Below are 16,505 nucleotides of genomic sequence, written 5' to 3' on the forward strand. Positions count from 1 at the left end.
ATTTTGGCGAAAGTCGACTTTCCTCCTGGAAAAACCAAAAATCTGACCATTTGGATCCGGGAGAAAACATTGTTTTTATTTCGACACTTGTTGCGCCTCTAGGGGTTTCATTGGCATCAGAATGTTAGAAAATACACTATCAACCTTCACTTGGCGAAAAAATTCAATTTTGGCGAAAGTCGACTTTCCTCCTGGAAAAACCAAAAATCTGACCATTTGGATCCGGGAGAAAACATTGTTTTTATTTCGACACTTGTTGCGCCTCTAGGGGTTTCATTGGCATCAGAATGTTAGAAAATACACTATCAACCTTCACTTGGCGAAAAAATTCAATTTTGGCGAAAATCGATTTTCACCCTGACCCTTGACCCACGTGAAAATGTAAATTTTAATTTCGTCTTTTCTATCACCTCCGAGGGTTTCATTGGCATCAAGGGGCTAATAAATACGGAATCAACGTTCACTATTTTTTATTTCAACACCGCCTGCAAACGGAGGGATGAGGGTGGCTAAAATATATTCTGCAACCCTCTCTCCTCGTTGGCTACAAATTTCAACCCTCTGCATACATTGTGATTGTAACGACCATAAAAGAAAAATATCCTGCTCTATGATGAAATTCAATGAACTCCCCATAAATTCCCTCTAAAAAACCCCTCATCCTCCGCCTTCATCCTCAAAGTAAACAAATAAATCTCAACTAAGCCGATACCTCCACAATGATTAATGATAATGTAACGAGTGAAGCCGTAACTAATGATAATTCTTCATCTGTTTGTAGTCCTCGAAATGCCGCCGCCTGGTCGTAAGCAGCGCTAGCCGGGTCCGGAAGAGATGTCCTCGATACTGGGTGACGGGACGGGTCCCGGTGGGCCCGGGCCCACGAGGTGTTTGCTCCTTCTCCAAAGGTCCATTGCAATTCAACTCAGTCGTGGACCGCCTCCCTCCGTCCTCACCGCTAATCAGCATGACACCACCAAGGAGCATCATCCAGCTGACGAAATGTGGATGTACGACAAGGGCTACAATTTATTCCAAGTTAGTTGAATGATCAGTTAATAATTGACTGTTGAGATCAATGACAAATGAATTAAGACTTGCGTTGCGATCTCAGTCCCTGACTGAGATCTTCACAACTGGTAACATTATTTTCGCCGGCAATTTTCATTCTCCAACGAGCAATTAAACATCGCTATTATCCTCCCAAGAGTTTCTTCAGGCGGAATGACGTCATGGTCAATTAATTTTTTGTTGAGATGCCATTGGTATCTCTTTTTTCCTCGAATCTGTGCCTCACCTTCGTAATGCCGGCTCTAAGTAACGACTATCGTCTAGTGGACCTCGGAAAAACAACAATTCCCAGCGTCTGGCGGTCGGGTTTCCTCGGCTTTTTCTACTTGCATCATTTTCCCGCTGTTTTGTTGATTACAAACTGCGGAGATGCCGCCGTTAAACTCAATACAATCGTCCAGACGGTATTTCGACACTTGAGGTAGTGAATAAATGCGGCTAGGGGAGTGGGGTGAGGGCTGATACGTTTGTTCGACGCTTGTTGATCGGTTATTTACGATGAGAGAGGAGCGTTCGAAGAGTCAATTCTATGATTGGACACACCGTTACATGCACGGCAATGAAATACAATGAGTTACGAGCAATTGCGAAATCGGGGAAATAAATGCTGTGGACAGCGGGCATTTTCTTGATTGGGTAAATGTCGTTTCAGGAAGTTCAGGGGCTTGACATTTGAGGTGATCAGAAGAGCGGCAAGTTTTTCATTTGGGCATGATTTTTTAAATGAAAATTGAGCACATGGAAGGGTGCAAGTGGTGTTAAACTGTTGAAAAATTATATTTGACATCGTTAAGTGGCAAGAAAACGAGAATTCTACAACGTACATTAATTTTCAGTTGAATTCAAGCTGAATTTTTGATTGAATTGAAAATTGAAAAATATTTACATTGATTGTCATGATTTTTATTCATTTTAATGGAATCATTGAACTCAAATTAACAGCTTTCATTGATTTATTTATTAAGCTGTGAATTTTCAATCACGAAATTCCTTGGAATTTTTTTAGGATCTGCAACATGACCACAGTTTCCACGAACTGTACCTAAAATATTGGCCTAAATTTTTCCACAGTCATTTCTCTGATTAGACATACCGTTATATTTACAACAATGAAATACAATGAGTTATGAGCAATTGCGAAATAAATCTGAGAAATAAATATTGCGGACAGCGGCAATTTTCTTGATTGCGTAACCGTCATTTCGGGAAGTTCAGGAGCTTGACATCTGAGGTGATTAGAAGAGGGAAATTTTTTTCATTTTCAAATAATTTTTTTACGGGAATTGATCACGCGAAAAGTTGCAAGTGCTCAAAAATCAAAAGAATTTACGTTAATTTTCCTGATTTTTATTCATTTTAATATAATCATTGAATTCAAATTAATAGTTTTCATTGATTCATTCATCAAACTTCGATTTTTTAATAATGAAATTCCTTGAAATTGGATATGCAAATGGATGTGCAACATGATCAACTGTACTTGAAATTTTGGCCTAAAACATTTAAAACTTAAAACATTAAACATCAATCATTCTCTGATTAGAAATACTGTTATATTCACAGCAATGAAATACAATGAGTTACGAGCAATTGCAAAATCTGGGTAATAAATGTTGTGGACAGCGGGAATTTTCTTGATTGCATAAACGTCATTTCAGGAAGTTCAGGGGCTTGACATTTGAAGTGATCGGAACAGCGGAAAGTTTTTCATTTGGAAATAATTTTTTTATGGAAATTAGTCACATGAAAGCTTGCCAGTGGTGTCAATGTAGAAAAAAATTGATTAATTTTCCTGATTTTTATTCATTTTAATAGAATCATTGAACAGAAATTTACAGCTTTCATTCTGTACAGCCTTTATTAACCAAACTGAATTTTCAGTGACGAAATTCCTAGAAATTTTTACCTGAAATTTTGTCTCAAAATCAATCTGCGAATTTACAGTGAAGTGGTAAAACGGTTCAAGTCGAAATTGTCAACTTTTTTAGGCCATAAAAAATAGTGCTCTTCTTAAAAGTCGATTAAGACGATAATTTCATTTCCAACAAAATCGACTTAAACTGTTTTAACTCTTCGCTATTGAATTTGCATTAGCCATTCTAATTGCAATGCCAATGCCACTCTAAATTGGAGAAAACAGTTCAAATTGAGGTGGCAAATAATTATTCACTCACGCAATCCTTGGCTTCACGTACCTCTAAAAATACTCCGATAATTCTCTCAGATAAAAAATGTAGACCACCCATTGACTTTGAGAGCCCACTTGGCCCGGAGTCTGAGCCTCCTCAGCATCATCGCAGAGGAAGCCTCTTTACAATTCCCTAAAAAAATCCACGAACCTCATCGTCAGTCACTGCTGAATCGTTAAAACCCCAAACAATGGCATTCTACTTTTTTATAATCAGTGACCCACTGCGAAATCCCGCACAACCAGCAAAAATCCCCTCTGGTCCTCTCCTCACTTCACTCTGCCAGACTGAAAAATTAATTAAACCTTGCATAACACAATTTACGACAAACACTCGTCTTATTTATGATGTTATTGTCCTCGATGTTGGCATAAATCTCTCGTAGCGCGACGCATTGGGAATGTGTGTTATTCCCCTCGTATCCCCGTAAATCAATGAATTTGTCGAGTTATTTTTCAACTGTCTGGTATGATAAATCATCTGCTGAAGAAATGTTTCTAGTTTTCAGAGCAATGTCACTATTTTTAGGGGTTTCATGGCTCTAGTACTGTGCATTGTTCTAAAAATCAGAAACGGTTTAATCAATTGCAGGAGGAAAATCTCTGGAATTGAATACTAAAAACCTATTTATTCCAAATGAAGAATGTTTTTGAATTAAGGAAATTTGGGGTTTTAAAATGAAGACATTCGCAGGACATCACAGTCACTGATTTTCAGGAGTCTAACACCAATGATTCGTAATACTCGACACTTAGAATGAGCCTGATCATTATTGACTTTTATCACTGAAATTTGGTGATAGATTTCTAAAAATTAGAAATGTGGGTGAATTAGAACTTTTCTTAATTCAAGAATTTTAGAAATTCAAGGACCAAGATTTGTTTTTAATAATCGAAAATGTGGGATCAAAATGATTACAACTATTATTATTATTTATCAATTATTTATTTTATGGTAATGTAAATGATTACAATTATTAAGTTCAAGCAGAAATGACTGAGAATTAGAGCTTTTGCTTCAGAATGCAAGCATTGTGTTCGCCAAATTCGAAATTTCAAATGTTTCAAACCAAGATCACTAATTTTGGCCTCAGGAGTTTGAATATGTTATTTTTAGACCCTGTTCGGATGTTCAATGAGTCATTGAATACAATTTAAAATACATCATCATAAAATTGCGAATTATTTGTTATTTATTAGACAAAATATATTGACCATGTTGTAACGAGAGCAATTTGCCACTTGTTTTGTCTGATTTTTACGGAAAATTTTACAACAAGACACCCAGAATTATAATTTATTTAAATTAAATACACTCTAAAGAGAATGAACGAACAGTTTTTCAAATATAAACAATTTTTTCAGTGCAGACGAACACATTATTCACACGTAACAAGCCTGTAGTTTAATCAAATACATCGGTCATTAGATTCTAATAACTGATTCATTTGTAATAAATCAACTATTCATCTCATGTAATTAAAAATATTTGATTGAGCCAAACCCATGACTTCATTAATTTTGAACAGGAATGCAATCACAAAATATTATTTAAATTAAGAAACTTCCCATTTTATATCTGTCCTCGATTTTCTGAAATTCAAAGAATTCTACTGGAAACTAGAATCTCTTTTTCTCTGTATCGACACTTTATTATATGAAAAAAAAGATGTCAAACTCCCCGGCATTAAATAAACACCGGCGTTTAAAATATTTGTGATAACACTTCGCGCCGGGAGATAACGGTTCGAACACATGTGCAGACACTTGACCGGGCAGTTAGTTAAATATTAAAGGACTGTCATTGAACCGGGTAATAAAATGTAATGCCGTTTACTGTTACAACGTATACCGTTTCTCTTTCATGGTCGATAAGGATACACCACCGCCAAGTAAAGGAACATTTACATGGTCATGGATGATAAACTGCTCTGTGGTATTGCAAAAGTATCGTTTATAAATTCTTATTCCAATTTTCAACGTTCTCATGGAGAATTGACAATTGAGAAATTGCTTTCGTTCAGTAGAGGATCGGGGTGACAATTAAAGGAGATGTTGATGTGATGTCTCGCATCAATTCTGAAGCCGAACAAATTGGATAAAACGGCTGATAGTTTGCTGGAGTTTATTGGTACAGGCCTTATCAGAACCGGAAAATATCGAGTAACGAATTATGTCGGTGGTAATAAAGTCAATACGGGTATGGCATGCTAACGAGAATACGTCAAAACATTAACCTTTTGAGAGTATTGGAATTGAGGAGAGTGGAGATAAATTGGGGGTTTTTTCGTCAGTGAATTGTGAACTCGTTTGTCATGATAATGACAAGACGATTATGGAAAGGAAAATTTGACGTTGAAATTACCCTTCTAGGGTGATGAAAATTTATATGTGAGCATTAAGGATATCCAAGACATTGGCTATTTTGTTTTACTCCAGTGAAATGATTTTCTACTTTCGTAGTCACACATCAGAACTTTTATTTGGGCCCCATTTGATCCTAAGTTTCCGGATTTTATTATTTAAACTTGGCAGATCTGAATTTCAATCTCGATATTAAACCGTTAGAAAACATTTTAAAAATCTGAAAAATTTAGAAAGTTCACTTTTGGAAGAAGAATTGATGAAATAATAGAAAAAATCGCAGTTTTTTAAAATTACGAGCATTTTTTATATACAATCAATTTTCTACCATGAAGACCATTTGTTCGGAATCATAATAAATTTATTAATATTCAGAATTTTGTTAGAAATCGATTTCATGCCTAAAAAATATCTATAGTGTAATTTGTATCAAACTGTAAAAGATACTTGGATATCCTTAATGCTTGTCTAGTAGTGCTATGGGGGTCACGATTGAGATTTTATTGACAATTGTTTGAGTGACATTGCTTCAGAGCGCTGAGAAATCTACAAAAATTTGACAGTTTTTTTTGAAAGTATCACAAAATGATTTTAAGCGTGAAATATGGTGCTTCTTATGTTGCGAAATGGCCTCCAGTTTTTTCTTCATTCAACTTATACCAAATTATGAACAAGCATTATGAGAATCAATGAGGAATGGAAGAAAGAATCAATCAATCATAATTAACCGAATATAATTGAACAAATCTTTCATCGCGCCATACGCTTAATTGTTGAAGGTTAGAAGGAAAGTGTGAAAATTGAACGAGTCACCTTCTATTCAAAGGAAAAAATTGAAGATAATCAAATTTATGACATTCATGAATGTAAATGATGAATGATAATATGGAGAGAGCGAATTGATAAATTTCGCGCATAAAAACATGACGAAGTGAAATAATTATGACGCAAGAATTTGGGAACCAAGATTTTCTTGAAATAATCGAAAATGTGGGATAATTTGCATATAATTGTTCAGTATGAGAAAAAATAACTAGGAATTAGACCTTTTTTGTCTGATTTTCAGGAACAATTTTTCTGGAATACACCTTGAAAAAAATTTTTTTTTCAATCAAATACACTTTGCAAGAAATTTTAAATGTGAAATATTGTAATTCATATATTAAAAAATGGTCTTTATTTACCAGACATATACGTCGAAGTTTTTTTTTCTTCATTCGCCTAAAAATTTGAACAGAAAAAGTGAAATTTATCACGTTTTATAACATTTAGAAAAAAGCAGTATAAAAAACAACGACGAATGAAAGAAAGGATTGACCAACCGTAATTAACCAAATATGATTGAACAAATCTTTCATCCAGCGATACACTTAATTGTTGAAGGTTATAAAGAAAGTGTGAAAATTCAACGCGTCACCTTCTATTCAAAGGAAAAAATGAAACAGGACCAAATTTATGACATTCATAAATGCGAATGATAAATGATCATCTGGATAGAGCGAATTGATGAATTTCGCGCATAATAAACATTACAACGTGAAACAATTATGACGCAATGAATGAAAATGCAGCGTCCAACGAAGCATTAACTGCATTATTAGTATAATTAAATAAATTTCATTCCATTGCAGAATTACAATAATTTTTATGGAGATATTTTTAGAAAAGGAAATTTCTTTGAAATCTGGAGACAAAATTTGGTTTGCGAATTCTTCATTAAAAATTCTATTTAAATTATACAAACTGATCTAGTCAGTGGTAAAGAGGGATGATTAAATTGAAGCAAACGTGCTATTTCAATGGATTTTTTATTTTAGGGTTGCGTTAAAGTTGTTTTGAACTAAAAAGTGTTCACTGAATAATGTTCTGTTTCCTCCAGTTTTATTTCACACTTTTTCGCACGTCACAACTTAATTGGTATCATTGATTGAATTCAATCAGAAAACTTCTTGGAAATGCTTACGATAATATATTTCCACTCAAATTTCAAAAAAATGCATCATTGAAAAGTCAAAATTTTATGGAAAAATCAATGAAAACTAACTTTCAGTTCAATTATTCCTTGAAAATCAATAGAAATTGAAAAATTCAGTTGAAGGCATTCTTGAATGTTTAATTTTTAGTTAAATTAAACATTTCTTGATTTTTTTCCCTTAAATCGGATTCAACGTCCCTGAGAATTACTACGTGTGGATTTTTCCCAAGGATCCGATTTTTTCACCACAATTGCACCTGCTGTCACAAAAAATGATAAAAACTTGTGGACAGCGATGGACGATTTGCTGATTAAAATCAAATCAATTTTTTATTCATCAAGAATCGTTTTTTTCTAAAACATCATTTAAAAACAATTACCACACCTAATACCATTAGTCAACTGTCCGTGAAATCTCATTTTTTTTCTAACAGTGAGCAATAATCACTGAGCGTGCGACACGCTGCGTGTGGTAGTGCCAACAGCCACGGCGTAGTAACGATTTCAAAATTGCTGGAACAGTACTAGACAAATTTCTCAAAAGCACAATAAAATCCAATTTGTTTCGAAGATTAAATAAACGGCCAAATGCAAAATGCAAGAAATCCCGACATTTAAGAACGAAGGGCTCACTGCGATAAAACCTATCGTCACGATCGATATTGCGTTAACGAGCTCTTATCCTCCCGTCTCGTCTGTACAAATCAACGATTGGTCAAACTGTCATCTGGACGTTGTCAGGCGAAAAAAGGAGAGGCCGACGGTTTCTTCCCGCGGAGGGAGCGTCCTTGATTGGCCCCAACAAGGACCCTTCTCATCTCCAATATTTACTCCCAACCCAGATGACTCTGCGAACGTAACCCCACTGGCATCGCCACCCACGTGCCCCAGCACCATGTATGGATTCCTGGGAAATCGCAATTTCGATATGAACGATGCCGGCGGGATGATACGTCGGGTTAAAGAACACCGCCTCTGTTCCGATCCATGTGGACTCGTTCAATTGATCTGACCGAGTACATCCGGATGAATATTAAATTCTTCTCGTCGTTGAGTTTTTCGCCTCGAGGGATTACGATGGGATCGAACGGGTTTATGAATATGCCGGCGTTGGCTTTAATTGTTTCTGAATGGTTTATTGATTTTAAGATGGAGGGGCTTGATTTGAGTACAGAGGAATAATCCTTTCAGTCACTGTGATTTATTTGTCATTTATCATGGGTTCGTCTGGATTCATTTATTTTTTCCTGTCGAGATATGGTGGGAAGAACAAGAATGATCCATTCACTCATTCATGATGATTTATTTATCGTTTATCGTGGTTTTCACTAGATTCGTTTATTTTTTCCTGTTGGGATGCAAACACATGTCTTTAAGACGTCTTCATTTTAGACGCTGGACACGAATATTTGTTTTATCGACTAACTTTTAGGACTGAAATTGTCAATGCCTTAAAATGAGACGTTTTTCCATCGTTCGATTGGAAGTCGAAGCGAATTGGGGAATCATTTCTCGTCTTTCGGTTTCCAAAAAATTAGGAACTCTATTGCATTTCCAGTAAAATTTGAAATTTCATTATTTTCTACGCTAAATCTAAATCAATAGTCATCTACTGAAGATAACTCGAAAATTTCTATGAAGTTTGAATGTTTTCCTAAGAACGTAGAGAAGAGTTTCTCTTGAATAATGCACATTATTTGATACTTTATGTAATTTTGATTCTGTAATCTTATTTTCCAAGAATGGGAACGTGAAAAATTCAAGAATAATATTACCATAATCATTTATCGATATTTTAACTAGGTAAAATTCCCAGTCATTGATGCAAAAACCCATGGAAACCGCTAAAATATACATTCCAATTGTTCTATGAACACTGATAGGATTCAGAAAAATTTACGTCAATGTATTCTGCAATTCTCAATCAATTAAAAATTGTGACCAAGCATTGCGAATTCCGTAAAATTTCCAGTAAAATTTGAAATTTCATGATTTTTCCTCCTTAAATCTACTTCAATAGTCCTCTCCTGAAGATAATTACTAAAATATCCATGAAGTTTTTAGTTTTTCTTAACTGTGTAAAGGAGAGTTTCCCTTGAATAATGCAAATTATTTGATATTTTATATAATTCTGATTCTCTAATCTCATTTTCCAAAAAATGTGAACGTGAAAAATTCAAGAATAAACTTACCATAATCATTTATCAATATTTCAACCAGGTAAAATTCCCAGTCATTCGTGCAAAAATCCATGGAAATCGCTAAAATACATTCCAATTGTTCTATGAAAACTGATAGGATTCAGGAAAATTTAGGTAAATGTATTCTGCAATTTTCAATTAATTAAAAATTCTGTACAAAAATTACGAATTCCGTTAAATGTCCAGTAAAATTTGAAATTTCATGATTTTTCCTCCCTAAATCTACTTCAATAGTCCTCTCCTGAATATTCTCTTTACAATATCCATGAAGTTTTTAGTTTTTATTAACCGTGTAAAGAAGAGTTTCCCTTGAATAATGCAAATTATTTGATATTTTATATAATGCTGATTCTCTAATCTCATTTTCCAAAAATTGTGAACGTGAAAAATTCAAGAATAAAATTACCATGATCATTTATCGATCTTTCAACCAGGCAAAATTCCCAGAAAACCGCCTAAGGTACGAGGGCATTGCCTCACCCGTTGGAGTTTGTACTCACGCACAGCTAGTTGAGAGGAGTAGGATCGCAGTGGTTTGCAGTTTTGCGCGTGTTCGCGCAACCGGATAAAAGAAAACGCATTGAAGAAGGAAGCCACCGGGCAAAATGTTTGTGCCAACTACGTGGCGTTATGTTTTCCCGGTGGTTTGCAGTTTGTTGATCAAAAAAATGAATTAAAAAAATAGGAGAGGAGTTAAAGAGGCTGGGGTTGAATACTGGGCTTTTAGAGAATCCACCCGGAGGAGGATGCATGGGAGATAAGAGGAGGTGAGGCATCTCTTCGGGGCAACACGAGGAGGAATTCCCTTACTCGGTAAACCAGTGAATTACAAAGTCGAGACGGCCTTCGGCGACGCGAATTCTATTTATTTCCGCGGAAGAGAATCGTGACTGTGCGTACACGCATCTCTTGTATCGTGCGTTTTCATCAGCTGTTTAATACCTTTTATTTATGGGGCTGATTAATGATTAGGAATATTCATGCGAAAAATTTCCGGAGAGTAATTTTCTCTTTGTTGGGACTATTAATGATGAGAATTATCTGTGTTTGGTGAGAATTATTGAAACAGCTGGGTGGAAATGATTTTTCGTTATCCTTGAATTTGAATAATTTCATGAATTCTCGTGATCGTTTTAGTGAACAATACAATAAGTCTTGTAAAAGTTTCAATATTTTAGAAGTGACTTTTCTACAATTGCAACGAGAATTTTTCCTCGCGGAAAGAGACTTTGATTTGACTTGATTTGATTTGTAATTGAATCGATTACACAGCATTTAAAACAAATATTTATAACTTACAGTTACAAAAAATTATGGTACACCTCTTGGAGATTTTTATCACATTATAGTTTCACTGAAATTTCAAGGATTTTCGCACATTAAGGATATCCAAGTACTTTGGTTATTTTTTCTTCAGCGAAGTGCTTTTTTATTTTTGTAGTCGAACATCAGAGCTTTCATTTGAGCCTCGATTGACCCCAAGGTGTACATTTTACATGCTTGAAAATTATGAGCAGTTTCTATAAATCATTTATAAACAAATTTCCATCATAAAAATCATTTGTTCCGAATTGTAACAAATTTATTCATATTAGAATTTTACTTGATAAATTTGATAAATTGATGAATTTGATGACGGTTGAACCAAACTAGAAAAGCCACTTAGATATCCTTAAAAATTAAAAATTGAATGCAAAAATCAATGGAAACAGTAAATTTTATTTCAAATTTTCCATGAAAATTTATAGAAATCAGGAAAATTCAAATAAACGAATCATTGAATATTTTTGAACTTTCTCTGATTTAAAAATTCAGCATAATTTCGTACTGAATACCCACACTTTCATTGAAAACCTAACTACGTCGAGAAATTCTCCTCTTTCTGGTGTTAAAAAATTTGAAATTTCATTGAACTCGTTAAAATTCCAATTTTTTTCATTTTTTCCTCTCATATTGAATTCCATCTCACTCTCTTGGAAATTATTAGTCAACAGTCCTAGAAACACCAATTTTTCCAAAAATTTTCTACGCATTTACAAAATTACTCTGCAAATTATTAGGAAGAACCGGCCACAATGGTGCTTTTCTCAATTTACAACAATGTTCACCATCAATTCACAGACATTAATATGAAAATTCTTCGAAGGCATGTCCACCGAACCGATTTACAATCAATCTAATCCCTCGACATAAATTTTCGTCAAACTTCCGAATAGAAAACCTGAAAAACCCCGGAAATAACATTTCGTAATGCGGTTTAACAATATTTTTTGCTCATTACCGAGTGAGAATCTCTGAAATAGAGTATTTACATCAACCACTTCATATCCCATATAATTTATAGTCCCACCTAACGATTGAAACTATTTATTCGAACCCGAGAAATTCTCATCTCACGAGTTTTCATTTACCCGGAAATACGTTATTTCCCACTGGAGTCAAGAAAATATTATCACGAAAATAAACTCCATGAAACCCATCTGAACAGTCGGTACAGAGCGCAGAGTTAAGTCTCCACTGTCCTAATGAACATGCGTACTCGTACAGTACAGAATTGGATTGACAGTTTCAACATTCACCCATTCCACTGGGTTATACTCGCTTTTGTGTAAAAAAACGTTGGGGAGGCTTGAGGAGATTGGCTTTCAACTCAAGTGCGTAACAAACTCGTGTTTATACCAAAACCGCTTCGGTGTACTTTCGCCGAAGGGAGGAGGGAATTGGCATCGCGGGATCTCAATAGAGGCGTGTGTTATGCTGATTCCCGTGGACAAGGAGGCGAAAAACCACCATCGTCCTCTAAACCGTTGACGTTAACCACTGGCTTGACCGATCCTCATACATTCTGCACACTTTCACTCCTTGACTGGGTAATGTATAAACCAGTCAATGATAAACTGATTTTACTTTTTGTGGAGTCAATGTGACTAATTGTTCGTGGGACTCTGGATCAACGCTCATCAATTTCTGCATTTTTTGCACGGAAAAATATGATCACTGTGAACATTTTTTGGCTGCTTTTTTTTGTAACTTTATCGGGCGACGGTTCCACTGAAATTTCAGGGAATTTCGTCATTGAAAATTCACAATTTCATGGAAAAGTCCATGAAACCATAAATTTTAATTCAATTATTTCGTAAAAATTGATAGAAATCAGGACAATTCAGGTGAATCTATCCTTGAATGGTCAATTAATTGAAAATTGAGCGTTATTTGATAGTGAGTGTTCATGGTTTGATTGAGAAACGTAAATTTAATTTCCCATTGTAAACCATTGTTGTAAATTTAAACCTCTGAAGTTTAATGATAATACATTTCTACTACTATATTTATTGGAATTTTTTTATCAAATGTTAGCTCCACCGGAATTTCAAGGAATTTTGTTTTGGGAAATTCACAATTTTCATTGATTTCCTCATCCAATTGTGAATTTCAGTACAGTTTTTTCATGAACATTAATAGAAATCAGGAAAATTAAAATAAATATATTTGAAAATTTGAATCAAACTGAATATTCATGTTTTTATTGAAAATTCAGGTAAGTTGGGAAATTGACGTTTTTCTGCGGATGAAAAATTTGGAATTCCACTGGATTTTCAGTGAAATTTGAAATTTCATTATTCTTTCTCTCTCTATTGAATTCAATTTCACAGTTCTGCATGTTACTACTAGATTATTAATTAAATTTTGATTATTCTTGACAGTGTATTCTTGAAATTCGTGTCAAACTCAAGTAATCGGTTCAATTTAATGCTGAATATTCATTATGGATTGAAAATTTAAATAAATTATGAAATTCTCATCTTATTTTCTGTTCAAAGCTATTTAAATTCACTTGATTTTCACATGAAACTTCACATTTCATCACCTTCTTCCCTTGAAAATAGCACATTTTACATGGAAAACAAATTTTTCTATAAGATATTTACAGCAGCTACTCCATGTTTTCGTCACATTTTAAAAATATTTCCCAACAGTTAACAATACAGAATAAAATTAAAACCTCCAACCTTCAAATCCTAAAACCACACCATGAATTAAAAATGTCCAAACCCCTCGACAGCCCCAAAAATTTATAAAACTCATTTATGAAAATATCAGAGGCAATAAGCCGGCATAACTTGAAATCTCAACTCAATCTCAGAAATTCGTCACACCCAACGTGACAGCTCAATTCCCATTAAAATAATCTCCACAAAAACATTCCCGCGAGCGGCAATAACGTCTTATTCACTCGATACCCGGCTTTCAGCGCTCGATAAAGCAACATCGATTTCTCGACATTGTCAATGATACCGATAATCGATATCTCCATAACAAAAAAAACTAAACTTAAAAATTAGAGAAAACAAGACCAACGAAATGAGCGAGAAACGGTGAAAAATGTAAATAACACGAGTTGAAACACTGGAGAACGAGGACGAGGCTGGGGGAATCGGCTCACACGTCGTACCCACTGATCTGTAATATCCGTCTCTCTCTAGTGTGTTTGCTACGATTGGTGAGTACAAGTGGATACGGACGCACTTGTCAAGACCGTAAAAATAGCTACCTTCCTATAACGTATATACAGGGTAAGTACATCGGTGGATCGAGTACTGCCCACGTCCGGGATACCCGCGTACCGCTTGAATATTAGCATATAAATTATGTTATCGTGATTTATGCTCGGGGCTTTTCAAGTTAAACCCATGTGTGTTGTGTTACGGTTGTATCGAGTGGATAAGGGGGTTGGCTTGAATGTTGATTAAACTACGGGTGGGTTCTAGGACGCGGGAGAGATAAGATGTGTGTGTGTGTGAATGTGTGTGTGTGTGAGACGGTGTCTGGGACCATGGGGGCGCCTCAAGGCTACTGAGAACGTCAGTGACGAATGCTGGAGAAGTGAGTCGATCATCGGCACTCTTTATCATTACGAACAATTTCAATTGCCTGTCTTTTACACTTGGCTGCACAATCACTTAATGATCGGAATTGACTAGGCGAATTCATGCGATCGTTCATTTTGTTGGGGGACTTGCGGAGGTGGGGGAAGTAATAAATGCTTTATTTGTTTGTTTATTTTTTTATGGCATTGAGTGGTTACTTACACTGTTAGAAAGTTCTTGGAATTTCAGCCACAATGTCAACTGAATTTTCAATGTGAGTTTGAATTCCATTGCAAATGAAAACGTTCACTAAATTTCTCATTCGTCTTGAAAATTTTTTTAATAGATCGAAAATTCAGAGAAGTTATGCTTGAATTTTCCAAATTTTCAGGGTTTTTCAGTGTCGTATGGACTTGAAAATCTAGAATTACTTGATTATTCAAGAAATTAACTGATTCGTTAATGAAGAATTCTACAGAAATGTCATGTAGCTTTGTCGTTGTTGAAAATTTCAAGCTTCTTCACTTGAAATTTTAAGAGTAATTTTCTAACAGTGGTGGTTCTTGGATTTTTAATGTGTTTTTTAAATTTTTTGCATTGTTGAAATTTTAGAATAATAGAAATTCCATGAACTGCTCAGTAGTAGTCTTTCGGGCGGGGGAAACTTCAATGAAATTTCGAATTTTTGAGCAGTGGGAAGACATATTTTTCAGCTTACTTGAGTTTGATGCAAAATATGAATAATCAGTACCAAATTACATTGAATTTGCAGTTGATGAAAGCAACAACTCTGTTAGGAAATTACTCCTGCAAATTTCAAGTAAAAAATCTTCGTAACTATCCTGATCATTCGTGGTTTTATCATTGAAATTTAGTGATAGATTCCCAAAGATTCGAGATGGGTCCCTAAAAATCAGTGACATTACTCTGAAAGTCAGTGATGATAGCCCTAAAAATGAGTGACGATGTCACAGAAAATTAGAGACAAAATCACTAAATTTCACAATCGCAAATCCCTGATAATTGACGATAAATTCCTAAAAATCCGTGACATGTTCGTGGAAATTAAAACATCATCATCACTGTGATGAGTTGGAATAACCAAAACGTTTTCTGCGGTTTCGCGAATAAACCATTAATTCCCAGTTAGAACATTAAACAAATGGTTTTGTCGCGGTAGGAATAGCCTAACGGTGTGTGCAATAAATTATTCTGGCAAATAAGATTTTCATTCTCAAAATTAAAACATCGAAATGACTCAATCATATTACACGGAATTAGTGGTATTGGGGGGAGTGTTGTTACATTTTAACGACGCTATAAAATTCAGAGATGGTTAAATTAATGTTTTATAATTCTCCATGGAGTTACACATGAAAGTAGACGTTTACGATTGAGGTAATAATGTAAATGAAAATATAATTCCGTCTCACGTGTGCACTGGTGAAGTTTTTCGAGGCAGTTTAAAGGGTAATCGTGCGCGTGAAAGAACGTTGAGTGCATATTGCATAATAATTAGCCGCCGCGGCAACGACCGTATGCCGCATTCGTGGGTATTTGTGTGTCTGTGTGATGCACTGGGCAAGTTCATTGCCAGTTACACACAGTGGAAATTCAGTCTGGCAGGCGGGGGAACTCTGGGAGAATATATCGACCGAGTGATATATTGCAACGGCAGTCGGTACCGGTATTCCAATGGTGTTTTTATGGAAATTTTTCGTTTATTGTCAATCGGATAACTAAAGTCGTTAAAACGATTTCAGGGAAAACATTACTTCAGGGGGGAAAATTAGAAATTGTTATTGTTGATGTATTTATTCAGCAACAAATTGATGGAA

The 16,505-nt window shown here is 35.0% G+C and overlaps 1 protein-coding gene across 2 annotated transcripts in view; it reads left to right on the plus strand.

Moving 5' to 3' along the window:
* Positions 1-781: 781 nt before the first annotated feature.
* The window catches only part of LOC107043602, a gene marked incomplete at its 5' end in the record, with an annotated part of 82,080 nt that continues 66,356 nt past the window's right edge, over positions 782-16,505 (plus strand). For both annotated transcript variants that reach the window (XM_015265169.1, XM_015265171.1), the window contains 1 exon segment: positions 782-1,038. In XM_015265169.1, coding sequence (XP_015120655.1) covers positions 835-1,038 — 204 coding nt within the window.

The sequence above is a fragment of the Diachasma alloeum genome, unplaced genomic scaffold (assembly GCF_001412515.2).
Source record: "Diachasma alloeum isolate Michigan unplaced genomic scaffold, Dall2.0 Dall_scaffold_00179, whole genome shotgun sequence".
Classification (NCBI taxonomy): Eukaryota; Metazoa; Arthropoda; class Insecta; order Hymenoptera; family Braconidae; genus Diachasma; species Diachasma alloeum.